The sequence below is a fragment of the Tympanuchus pallidicinctus genome, unplaced genomic scaffold (genome assembly GCF_026119805.1).
Source record: "Tympanuchus pallidicinctus isolate F22 unplaced genomic scaffold, pur_lepc_1.0 scaffold8, whole genome shotgun sequence".
NCBI lineage: Eukaryota > Metazoa > Chordata > Aves > Galliformes > Phasianidae > Tympanuchus > Tympanuchus pallidicinctus.
The window spans coordinates 42,803,458-42,816,706 of NW_026294802.1; the positions used below are offsets into that span (position 1 = coordinate 42,803,458).

A 13,249-nucleotide genomic window follows, 5' to 3' on the forward strand; every position below is an offset into this window, starting at 1 on the left:
TCTCATTTTAGTAACAATCTCTACACAGAATTATCACAGAAAAAAAAAATCCTATGAATTTTCTACTCAAGAAACCTATGACAAGTTTACAGCCAAGTTTGTAATTGCAGCTCCATTTTTCATTTGATAAACCCAACTTTCACTCACTCTGACAATGTGGGAAAAATCCCTATGCATTCTAACTCTCAAGCAGAGGTTGTTTCAATGGCAATCTAGTATCACTCTAACGAAGAACAAATGATTATCCAAATTCAGGAAATTTTCTTAGCAGCTTTTGTTTTTTCCAGTTTTTTTTCTTTAGACAGTCAGTCAAGATGTCTGTTTCACTAAAAAAATTACTGCTAAGACTAACAAAGAAAATAATCTTCAGAAAGAAAACAAACTGTCATTATTCTTGTGTCCTTCCAATGGCTTGGGATCTTCAGCACTTTCGCCTTTTTTTTTTTTTTTTTTTTGTTTTGTTTTGTTTTGTTTTGTTTTTTTTTGCATAATACCACATGCAATTTTTCAAAATCATAAACTCCCATTTCTATTTTATGTTTTACATGCTTCACTGGCTGGTACACAGTCTGCATTTCCTGCAACATAATGCTGACCGATCTCTTGAGTCCAGCATTTTTTCTCAGTGACTACTGTTTCTATATTGAACTCAGATTTGGACAGTAAAGAAGAATGAATCCTGAGGCATACTTACTGACCAGTGCTAAGACCAAGACTAGCTCTGTAAAACATAAGTCATAAGTACTCTTTGAAAAACCATGGTAGTCTTTCTACATGACTTCTAGCCCTTTATGGAATAAAGGAAGATGGCAATATAATTTTGAGAAAAATAAAAGAACCCAAACACTTTTACTTGTCTCTGTGACTTATTTTTAACCCAGCATCAACAATTTTCAGGCAGATAACATGGAGAGAATGTAAGTTCGAACTTTATTGCCTTGTGGGCAGAAGAATACCCTGCAGGCAAAATTTTTTGTCATATTTTTTTTACAGTTAAAATCATATATAAGTGTTCCTGTTGTTTATTTCATGGCAGTGTTTTTTGTTAGACACAGAGGTTACGTTCATCAGTTTGAAAAAAATATATATCGATTATATAATAGTTACCACTGGAACTTTGCCTTCTTTAATGAAATACTGTGGCCTACAGCAAAGCTTGAAACTTGTTTGCTGCAGTTAGAGAAAATACCACAAGCTTCTTGAATCATTTTCTGTTATCATGTCAGAAGAAAGGGAACTAATGCATTTTGAATCTATTACTTCTAAAAAGAATTGACTAATGTCAGTGTTGATAGTTTCCTCCAGGATTAGATACATAATTTACAAGACTCCTAGCAAAGAAGAAAAATCAAAAACTGATTTAAATCTTCCTGTGATATGGCTGCCTGAAGGGAAGCTCATTCTTGATGCGGAGTTCCCAAATTTTACTAGTTCACCAAACACTGTGCTTAAGGCTGATGGTGATTATGGCTGTCTCTGATAGTTCATCACATCAGTGTAATTTTAATTTACGGATTTCTTAGTTGTAAATCAAGACCATCACAGAAAAAATTGCTGCCCCTGAGTCATATATATCATCAGTGCATTCACTTTATAAATCAGAGAGTTTATGCATCCTATTATTTCTAAGAGGAAGTTAAAAGTCAGATATTGTAAAATTTCATTTTCTCTTCATCTGAATTCCTGTGCTTTTGAGAAAAAAAATAAAAAGTGAATTCCATCTTTAAATTTAACTACATTTTTATATGAAAGTTACAGTGCTTTGATATTCAAATTTTTCCTTAAGAACTAAGTCTACTCAAGCTTCTTAACTGCTTTAGCTAAATGTCTGATTGTGAAAGCATCAATAACTGTGCCTGCCACATCACTAAAAGATGATCAATTTAGAAAAATATACAATTGTATCTACATAGTTTTTCAGATTAGGTTCTTTCAATACAGATTTTGGTAGACAGAAACAATGTATAGCTTGAAATGAAGTCTACATTTTTAAAGAGGAAAAAAGCCTCTCAAAAATGAACCAAAAACAACTGAATAGGTTGCTAAGTCATAAGGGTAACTGAGAAAATTATTATTGAAACTTCAGGACTGGAACTATTTCCATTTTTGCCACTAAAATAAAAAGCCATCAGTTACACATCTTTCTAGCCTTTATTACAATATGAGAAATACAGAACAGAGTTTCTAAGAGGACATTCATTATTAGTCATGCAAGCAAGTTGATTTCAAATCGTAAATGCTAGAAAAAGCAAGCTTGTTTTTAACTTTCCTCCTACTGAGATTACATGGTTGAGAGCCCAAATTTGTAAACCCACACATTTGTAGAAAGCGTTTACATGTGATCTGGTATGCAAAATATTGTTGCAATATGAATAAAACATAACTTTTGTTTAAAAAAAAATAAACACAAAAACTGTTTTACTTTTTTTTTTTTTTAATTCATTATAAAAAGAAGAGTATTTTGGAGTGAAAAGCTGCCTGAAAATATGTTATCTTTTTCTACTGATAAAGGAAAGAAAATGAAGAAAGCAAACAACCATAAAGTTTATCAGTTTAACCTATAATCTAAAGCAAAGATTTTTTTCTATCACAGTGATTAAACAAAGCTAAACTTCCCGGGTCTGATTATTTACAGTACATTAGGAATATTTAAATTCAAGCAACCTTAGAGAGGAAAATGACTTTAAAAGGAATACAAATTTACATTGCTAGAATCTTGTAAAATGATAATCATATAAAAGTCAACTAAGATTCTTTGCTGCTGTAGTTTGAGGCTTCCAGATATCTGCCCTCGGAATTGCCTTAAATCTGTCAGAGATTAAGATACTGTATTCAGACTCAAAAAACATGTGAAAGTTTAAATTTTGAAGATTTTAACTCTTTGCAAATTTAACTTTTATACTGCACATCACAACATTATCATACATCTGTGTTTTGTAAGGATTACAAGTGCACTAGTAGCAGTAATCATGAAGTTTCTATATCCAGAACCTATAGCTGCTTCAGAGGAAACCTGAAAGTTCAGTCTGCCTAAAGGAGAGCATTAATGTTACTGGGGACTACAGGGAGAGACCAGTATCCCAGCTAGAAGCTTTTACATCAGTAGTGAGGTCTGCTGACAAAGAACCCCTCAGAGAGCAAAACAAGTCTTTAGCTATCTAGGGTTGGCACTTTCTGCCCAAAGTGGAAGCCAGCAGGAAGGAACAAGTCCAAAGCTTGACCACAAGGACCTGAAGAGGCAGTGAAAACTCTGAGGAGCCAGAGAATAAAAGAGGAATCCTGAAAGTTGCGTTCAGAACAGACAGGGCTTGCTATCAGGTGATGACACAACAGTGACCTGCAGTCAAGACTCAGCAGTGAAAATATCACTACGTTCGCTATGAGTAAGAAAATAAAAATACATAGAAAGGGAAAAAGGAAACTTTTGACTCAACTAGTCAAGTACAAAGACACCTTCTAATCTTTTTTTAATTAATTGTTCAAAACGCTTACTCAGCATTTCCATGATTTAATTTTCTATCACAGAAAATAAATAAATAAATGAAAAAAAGCTATAAGCTTTATAGACCAACAAAATCATAAGTGGCGTATTGCATGTTACCACACAATTTGAAGTAGAAACACCTGTAACAACAGGATTAGAAGTACCTATAGAGGATATCTAGCTAACACAGTGTCTTTATCAAGATGAAGCTCTGCAGAAGAAAGAAGGATAGAGTGGGAAAAGTATTATATTTAAGAAACATCCCCTGTATAGAACAAAAAGGTAAAAAGTACTTGTCTTCAATAAATATAAAAGTTTTATCTGAAACCACTGAAAATATTCTCTGTATTCTCTCAGATCCATTGGCAATCAAAGGCTCTAATTTGCAAGTATGATTATTCGGAGTATTGACAATCACCCACAAGGATTAGTTGGTTTCAATACACTTCATCTAGTGAGATGTGACAGTAGGACTGTCACAGCAGATCACCATGTAGCATAAGAATCACTGACGTGCTAAACAAGTTTAGTGCATACAGAAACAGAGGGAAAAAAACTGCATCCCCTCATTTTATGACTTCCTTGTTCACTGTTACTGTACCAGCACTTGTACATACCAACAGGGTGTGTTCAATTGTCTGTAATGATAACTAGAAATTCAGCATCTTAAGCCTCGACAAACCAAAAACTATAAAGCTCAATCTTCCCTTTTGAGGTCCTCTAAGATGAGTAAGTCCAGAAATAGGTGACAGATAGGGATAGAAAGATCTAATTGAATCCAGCTTCATGGGCAGCCCACAGGAGCATTTAGGGCCAGGTGAGCATGGAGTGAGAGAAGCTACGAGCTGAAACACGAGCAGCAGGACACTGCACCAACAATTTGACATCTCTACCACTTACAATCCAGGTCGCTCATCTTTGAATTTGGACACATTATGATGTCCAGTGAGTGATCTCACAACGGTTAAAAGAAAGAGCCACAGGTACATTCTAATACATCCGTTATCAGTGAGAGCTACAAAAAGGTGTTGTTAAATCCTTTCCTGGTACCTTTTTTGGTCAATGTGCTTTAGCATGCTGTATTCTCAGCAGTCTGAATAGAAGCCAATCCATTGGCATGTCAGAGAACTCGCTGCAGTACACATACATCAGGCAGAAATAATGGGATGGAAGATCTACATATTAATGAAAAATTGAGTAGCCTCGGTGGGGACAGAAAAGTGCAAACTGGAATGGAATTAAAATTGAAGCAAATTCTAAGATAGCTCTTAATATATTACTGCTCTGTTAGTGCTAATATGTGCAAAATGTACATATCGGTTTTTCAGCTTTTTTATAAATACTGTTACTATTCAAAAAACTGAAAAATAGCAATTAAGAAGATCATAAACATATGCTATAGCAGTTATAATATGGATCTAATTCTAATACTTTCCAGAAATTACTGTTTAGTATTAATCTTTAAATGTATTTAGGACCCTTTTTTTTCCTTTCATGCCTTTCAACAGATAGATATCAGATTACTGGAAGGAGTTAACACTGCTACACAACCTGCTACACATAATTTCTGTTGTAGGGCTGGGTTTTTTTTATTTGCTTGTTTCTTCTATTTGGGCCAAATAAATAAATTAATGAGACCTTACCAACTAGTTACATATATAAAATAACAGATAATGATAAAGTCGTTTAACAGCTGGGCCTGCAAATGAGGAGCTACCACATGTATTGCTATTGGTAGCAGTGGGACAATTATTTGCAAAGTAGTCTCAACATGACAATCATTTGTACATATTTACAATACTGTCTTTCTTACATTTTATCAGGAACATCCTATATGAACCGTTAGAAACTTGCTCTTTGTGATTTGATTGAAATCACTGAATAAACTCCTCTTGGGAATCCAGTCATCAGTTCACACCATCCTTTAGCAAAATAATAACTGATATTTCAAATTTGAAGAGCTAAGGTAAACCCTGTATAAGATGGGTTGGCTTAACTTCCCTGCTCTCAGAACTGCAACATTCCTGATCCCCAAAACTTCTCAAGTTACAGCTATGGCTTAATACTTCGCTGTCATTGAAATACTCTTTGATAAGCTATTCTCTGAACCTTATTGGAATGGTGAATTTTGAAACAAATACGCTCAATGCACGTGAAGAGCTTAGTTACCAGAAAACTTGCAGAATACAGTAAAACATAAATTAGAAACACTTCCCAAAGAAAGGTAGTTTATTTCCTCTGTTATTATGTAATCATGCCTAACTATATCTAAAAACTCCAAATTCTCCCTTTATATACAAGAAATCTATTTATTTCAGTAGTTCAGCATCCCAGTGTTTCAACCAAATCAGAAGAGGTCATATAGTCAAAATGTCCCTTTTACAAAATACATTTCTATCCCTTTGCATTCTGTCCATATTTGAAAGACCCAAGCAATATATATGTGTGAAATATTTTGTCTGACACTTTCTTTTGAACTATGAATTACTACTTCTCTGCCTGACTTCATAGTCAAACCAAGGAATATCAGATATATAATGATTCTAAAATATAATTTAAAGCAGCAGGAGAATATGTAACACAACTTAAAAAAAAAAATTTAAAAACCTCATTTTCATTTTTTTATGTTATTTTTTGCAGTCTTCTCAAAAAAGAGAATGAAATAACTTTTCTCTGGCAACTAATAGAAATCCTCAACATTTCTGAAGAGTAATAATGTAATATACGAATGGTTGTATTTCTGTAATGTCTGCATCATAGTTAAACTACCACTTACATTTAGATGAAGTTGATTGGTCCAATGACCAATTATTTTGTATTCTGTACTCTTGTTGGTGATCTGGTACTGAAAAATATCATAACGTCCAGGAGCATCTCCATTTTCATTGAAGATAACAGGTGTTCCAGCACTCCCTGAAAAAAAAATTAAAAAGCAATTAGGATAAATACCTTTGCAGTAATTTTCAAGAAAAATACATACTCTGGAAGAAAAGTACTAATTAGAGGCAGTTGATGACAATGAGTAGGTTCTTCTTAATGCAATGCTACTATTGTACTAAATCCAAAAAATCTCACAAAGAAAATGTGTGATATTATAATAAAATCTCCCTTATACGTAAGTTAACTAAAACAACACTGAAAAAAAATCCAAACATCAGTAGTGGAAGAGTTACTTTTGACATGCAAAAGGGTACAATTTCATTTTTGGATTTGAATATAATGCAGTAGACTCAAATAGCAATCTTGGAATTAACTCCTTAAAGAACTTCTCTATTAAGTATGAAAACAAATGAATATGTTCAATGTAAGTGCCAATGCTTATAAAAGACCTTGAGGAACAAGTGACTAAATCTGGTCTCAATTAATGTAATCAGCTTGTACCAGTGACCACCCATCTAAAAGCGTTGTATCAAAATAAACTGAGGTTAGCAGCCGTGTTTGTTGCTCTCTGTTCTACACACAACACTGTCAGACAGAAAGGTCCATTGCTGGAGCTGTCAGAAGTTATAAATCGGCACTCTGTTCTTACTTCGATCAACAAAATGTTCAAAGATTGAAAAATACGTGTCTACCTTGGAAACTAGGCCATCCAAATTAGAACATGTTTTGATGAATTTCTACAAGGTGACATCACTGTCAAGAATCTACACTTCTACAGAGGCTTTTTGAAAACTGCACAAAGAATGTTATATTCACCAGCTTCTCAGGTTCACACATACAGAGGAAATAAATTTGTAATTGGGGTCCACTGACAAAAATGCAAGTATCTTAAAGTTATTTTACAGTAACTGGAAAATGAAAAACATGTTTATAGAGTCAAAGAACAAATAAACAAAAACACAAAACAACAGTGTTTTTACATTTCTCCATGTGAATCTTTATTCAAAGACAAAAAGAAAGTATCTTGTTCATAGTAAAATCCTACAGTATAACCTTATTAATGCAGTACTTAGAAATACTAAGTCCACTGCATGAGTGTCGTCCAGAGAATGGCAAAAAAAAAAAAGCTTGAAAGTCTGCGTAAATATTACAGAGAAGTTAGCCAGTGGAAGTGGGGGTAGCAATCTACATACCCCAGAATTCCAGCACAAATACTTCCTTTATCTCTGTCATCCCTAAACTGTTATGTTCTCCTGCTTTGTATAACAGTTTTTATACAAAACTGATAACCAGTGAAATAAACAGAGCTTTCTGAGTGACAACTGGCACATGAATCACTGTGCCAATTTCACAGTTCTGCCAGCAAAACTTTGGCAGCAAAAATTAGATATGAGTAACTATGAAAGAGGAGTATCAACAGATTATGTGTGATAAATACTTAAGACCCCATTAAAATACAAGAGACTCAATACAAAATTTTGGAAATCTCTTCATGTTTTGCCTTCAATTCCTTTGACAGAACGAACTGCAGTCTACAGTCATAAGCAGAGAAATTCTTCACTGCACAAACAAATGGTTGATCCAATAAAATTCTTTCATAAAATAAACACAAACTCAGCAGTTTTACTGAGTAGCTACTGAGGTAACCTTCAGACTATTGCTCTCAAGTAGCAATAGGATTCATCTTTCTACTCAGCAGCATTTAAGCAGCTCATGGAAAGTGCAAGTATCTTTTACCAATAGGTGCAAAGTGTCATTTGTTCCAAAGATCAATTGGGACTTCAGTCATTTTTATGCTCAGCAAAAAGTGAGCTTAAAATCTACTGCTTTTTTCTTTTTTTAGAAATATCACGTACAAAGACTACATAACACAATAAAAACGATAACCATCTTCTTCTTTGATACAGTCATGTTTTCAATTAGAGCATTTCACACTGCCCTCCTCAGCTGACAGTGGCAAAAATTCTGCTCAATTTATCTGTCACTTAACTGAATCCAACACAATCTGTCTTACAGCAGAAGTTGCAACTGCTCTTCACACACCCTTCAAGCAGATACGTCAGAAGCTGGGAAGTGGGGGAGAAACATCTCTCCTGATGTAGGAGAAGATTAAGTTTGTGACCAGCTGAGTAGCCTAAATATCTGTAAGTCTACGGGTCGGGTCTTGATGAGATGCGTCCCAAAATCCTGAGAGAACTGATCAATATAGGTGCCAAAACATTCTTGATGACATTTGTAAATTCATGGCAGTCAGATGAAATCCCTTGTGACTAGAAAAAAGGCAACATCACATCCATTTTTACCCAGGGAACTACTGACCTGTCAGCCTCACGTCTGTGCTGGAGAAGATCACAGAGCAGATCATCCTGGAAACTGCGCTAAGGCACATAAAAGAGAAGAACGTGATCCGAAACAACCAGCAAGGCTTCACCAAGCACAGGTCCTTCCTGACCAAACTTGTGGCCTTCTATTATGGTGTAGCTGCACCAATGAACAAGGGAAGAGCTATTGATGTCATCTATCTGGATTTAAGAGAGATCTTTGACTCAGTCCTCCAAAACTTCCTCCTTTCTAAATTGGGAAGATATGGATTTGATGGGTGGACTGTTGATTAGACAAGGAGATTGTACCCAAAGAGTAGTGATCAATGTCTCAATGTCTGGATGGAGATCAGAGACAAATGGTGTCCTTCAAGAATCAGTGCTGGGATCGATGCTCTTTATGATCTTTATCAGTGACATAAACAGTGGGATCAAGTGAACCCTTAACAAGTTTGCAGTTGACAACAAGCTGTGTGGTGCAGTTGACACAAACAAGGGATGGGATGCAATGCAGAGAGACTTGGATAGGTTGAAATAATAGGATCAGGATGTTTAGCAAGATTTTAGCAGAAGCTTTGAAAGTGTAAGTAGAGAATGAAACTATAGTTCTCAATGCTCTAAACAAATCATCAACAATTAATCAGTGTTCTTAAAAGAATGTTAATCTTCTCTGAAGAATATTATGACCTGATGGATGATTTAGATGAATCTGAATCAGGCTAGTCAAAAAACAAAAAGGAAATGTTTTACCTAAGAAAATATACTTTGTTTGGATAACCCATTAAATATATGGTTTACTAAAATTAAAGTGAATATACCTATGGAAAAACTGCCTAACACTGTATAGAAACTAGATGATATAATAAACCTGTATGGAGAAATACTGAGCCTGACTGTAACTTATCATGTCAGTGGAGACACATCCATATTCAGGCACTTTAAGGAACCTCACTAAGTTGTACAAGCACCTCCTTTTATGACAACCTGACAAGAAGAATTAAGCATTCTTAATATCCTCTATAATATGCGATTGTATACTGGCATGCGTGCTTGTACAGTATTATTGCCATAACAGGGAATTGCATTTTAGTATTAGTTTTATACATTTTATTCTATGCAGTTATGTTGTGATGTATCATTTTAACCCGTGATTGACTAAAACATAAGTATATGGCAAAATTTCAAGAAGACATGACAAGTTTGGCTAACTATTGAAAAATATGGGTGAAGCTTCATCTTTCCTTAATTATTTTTAATAATTTATTTTATAATATATTTTATTTTTTATAAGCTTTGCTACTAACTTATTATGATATTCATTTCTGATGATTATCTTTGCTGAGTGATTCCAAGCTACTTTTAGATTGTTATTACAATTATTATAAATGTTTAACTGTATACTGATATGTGGAAGAAAAATTTAAAATTTTATAACAAGGTACAGTGAAGCATTGTTCAAATGGTTTTCAGACTTTTTTGAAATCCTATTCCTTTTTATTTGAAAAGGTACAACAAAAGAGGAAAACGAACTTATTTAACATACTCAGACTAAGAAGGAAAGTTGAGAGGTTGAGTCCCATAGTTAGCATAGGTTTAAATTGCTCATTTCACTTTATAGAAATTACAAAGGCTGTTCCGAAAGTAATGCCTCATATTTATTACGTTGGCATAAGACATCAGAGGCAGATGGTGGTGGTATGGCAGTAGAGGCTGAATCTTCCCACAGTATCCTGTTACATGTTGTTGCCGTGCAACAGATGGCAGCAGAGGGGCGATCTGACAAAGAGCATCTAACATGGAAGTACTTATGCAAAAGTGTGTCACTGAATTCCACTATGCAGAAAAAAAATGACACCCACTGATAATTGTCAATGCTTCCTTAACATTTATTGAGATCAAACCGTGGATGCCTCACTGTTGGGAGGCAGTGAGTAGTTCTGAACTGATTACAGTGTTCTAAAAGCAGAGCTTTTTCTATGTGCAGTGCTGTGGTTTAAGAGACAGACAGAGAAAAGACAGACAAAGCAACAATGGGTTGTATGAACAACTCCGAGTTTCTCATGTTGCAAAGAAGGTGTTTGTTTACTACTCAATATAATTTTAATACTCATGTAGGTATATATGAGGAGGTCACCTAAAAGCATCACTTTCTTTTATACACTGCATATCAAGTCCCCCTCTCCAGTTCTTGATGGACTGAATAACTAATAAATAGACATTGATTTAAAATCACTCCATAATCAAACAAACCAAATATTTTTCTTTAAAATCTATATTTGGATGCACTGTCAAATAGCTCTGTTATTATTCAATTCAAAATAATCCATTCCCACAGCATAAAAGAATAGGTTACAATTTATTAGGATTGAAGACACACTTACTTATTGTAGATATTAAGTGGTAATGTGATACTGAAGGAAATTCTTCCTCCTCCTTTCTGTTCCACAGGCAGCAGCATTAAACAATGACGGATGTTCAACTAGTACTTAAGCTAAGCATTACCAAAGTAATGTGTCTGTGATATTGGTAGCTTAAGAGTCTTTCAAAACATAGCTTAGACTATCCAAAAATGTTCAACAGAAAAGAAAAAAAAGCACATGAGCTTATTAATTGGGAATCAAGTATGAACTGGATCCCTCTGAATTTTTATTGCCTTACACTGATGTTAAGGAAGACTGCTTTTGATAAACAACTGCTTTATGACAAGCTGTATGTACACTGAACTTGAAAATCCAACTTCTTCTGATGAAACCCTTAAACATGTACCTTGATATTCTTAAGATGCTGGTCAGCAACTGCCTGCTGCGCCTGCTTTATCAGGTTTCTTTTCATGTGGACCTAAAAACTCCTCTCTTCTAATGCAAGTTGTGATCTTAGTTCCTTGTAGGATTATCAAACAGGTCAACTCCAGTGAAGTTGCTCTCTGTATATCTCGGTTAGTGGAATGACAATAAAACAAATTCATGTGCAGTAGTAGCTGACTACATATTAAAATGATTAATTTGCAGTGGAACCTAAAATAAGAATAATAGTAAGCTTTTAAAGACTTCACTTTATTTTAAGAAAGAAGAAAAAAAAAACTGTTAAATCAAATAAACAATTTTGGATTTCCCTTACATACATACTAAAAAAAAAAAAACCCACAAAAAAACCTACAAACATTCATTAAAGTTAGGTATCATGAGGAACTGCTACTTCAGTGACAGAAGTGTAGAACAGTGATAAGCCTCAGAAATACCTCCTACAGAATATTCCAACACCAATGGAGCTGATTCCATTACAAAGCTTGCTATGGTATTTTACCAGATTTCAGTAGTTTGATATTCATTTCATTTTCCAAAATGAAATGAAAATTGCTTAAGCTAAATCTTCATCCTTTGAACTACTCCATATAGGCTGCTTTATCTTTTATGAAACCCACTGCAGTCAGCAGGGATTCAAGGCTATGGTTAGGTGAATAGAAGTAAAAGAAGTTTATTATACCCTCTAACAGAGTTAACTGTTGTGTGTCAGAAACTTCAGAATGCACCATCTGTTAGAAGTTGGCATTACTGGAAGACTCTTCAAATTTATAGGATCAACTCTTATTCCATTAATTTATATAATTACTTTCAAGCACTAAACATTGGAGGAACTTTTTTAATTAGCATTTCATTTTAATTAGCTGCTAAAAAGTGCTGCAGAGATGTACATAATTTAAATTGTTCTCACTTAAGTAGAAAGAGGTAACCATTTCAATTTTCAGTATTTAGAATTCCCAGAGAACAAGCATTTATCTGTAAAATTACAAAGGAATTTGTCACTGATAAGTACCTCATTGAGACAAATGAAATAGAAGGTTGAAATGGAATGAATGGAAGAAGTAAACATGGACTATTAAAATATTTAATACTTGAACATAAAAAGTACAGAGAATTATAAGCAATTAAGCAGAACTAATAAGAGCTAATTTGTGAAAGTGAGAAAGGGAGACTGGTAGATACACTATATCAGGCTATGTAAACTTGGTGATAAATGAAACCATTATATGCTCAATCTCCATACAGCAGATATTTTCAAATTAAGAACAATGTTGTGACTGAAGAAAGAAAAAGATGATTCTCTTACACACATTCAAAATCTGAAAAGACGCTTCTTTATGCTTGCTCTAAAATATCACAGTTCATGATTAAGACAATAAAATAGGATTGTATCCAGTTGCCATAAACTTACTGCTGTTTTAAATATCCTTAGATACTGCAGATATCCACATAGATACGCAGAATATGCTTATGACAGAGATCCTGTGCCTTGCTGAGGCAGCAGCTGGAGGCCAGATGGATACCCTAGGGTTATCTGAAACAGCATTCAATGCCCATGTTAAGCAATTTATCTTACTTACCACAGGGCAGATTCTGGCTGTTCATGTATGAAAGCACAAAACAGAAACCAAAGGGAAACACAGTATGCAGAAAATGCATAATATACAGATTTAGGGCATGTATTATATAAATAATGGTAGTACTCGCTGGAAGGCTTAGAAAAAGTGAAGAATCTAGTATTAAAATGATGTGATATAAATAAA

General features: G+C 34.3%; 1 protein-coding gene across 2 annotated transcripts in view; it reads right to left on the reverse strand.

Annotated features, from left to right (window-relative positions):
* GRM8 (glutamate metabotropic receptor 8) overlaps positions 1-13,249 on the reverse strand; it is a 332,666-nt gene that overhangs the window by 52,491 nt on the left and 266,926 nt on the right. For both annotated transcript variants that reach the window (XM_052667763.1, XM_052667764.1), the window contains exon 8: positions 6,261-6,397. In XM_052667763.1, coding sequence (XP_052523723.1) covers positions 6,261-6,397 — 137 coding nt within the window. The remainder of the gene's footprint in view (positions 1-6,260; positions 6,398-13,249) is intronic.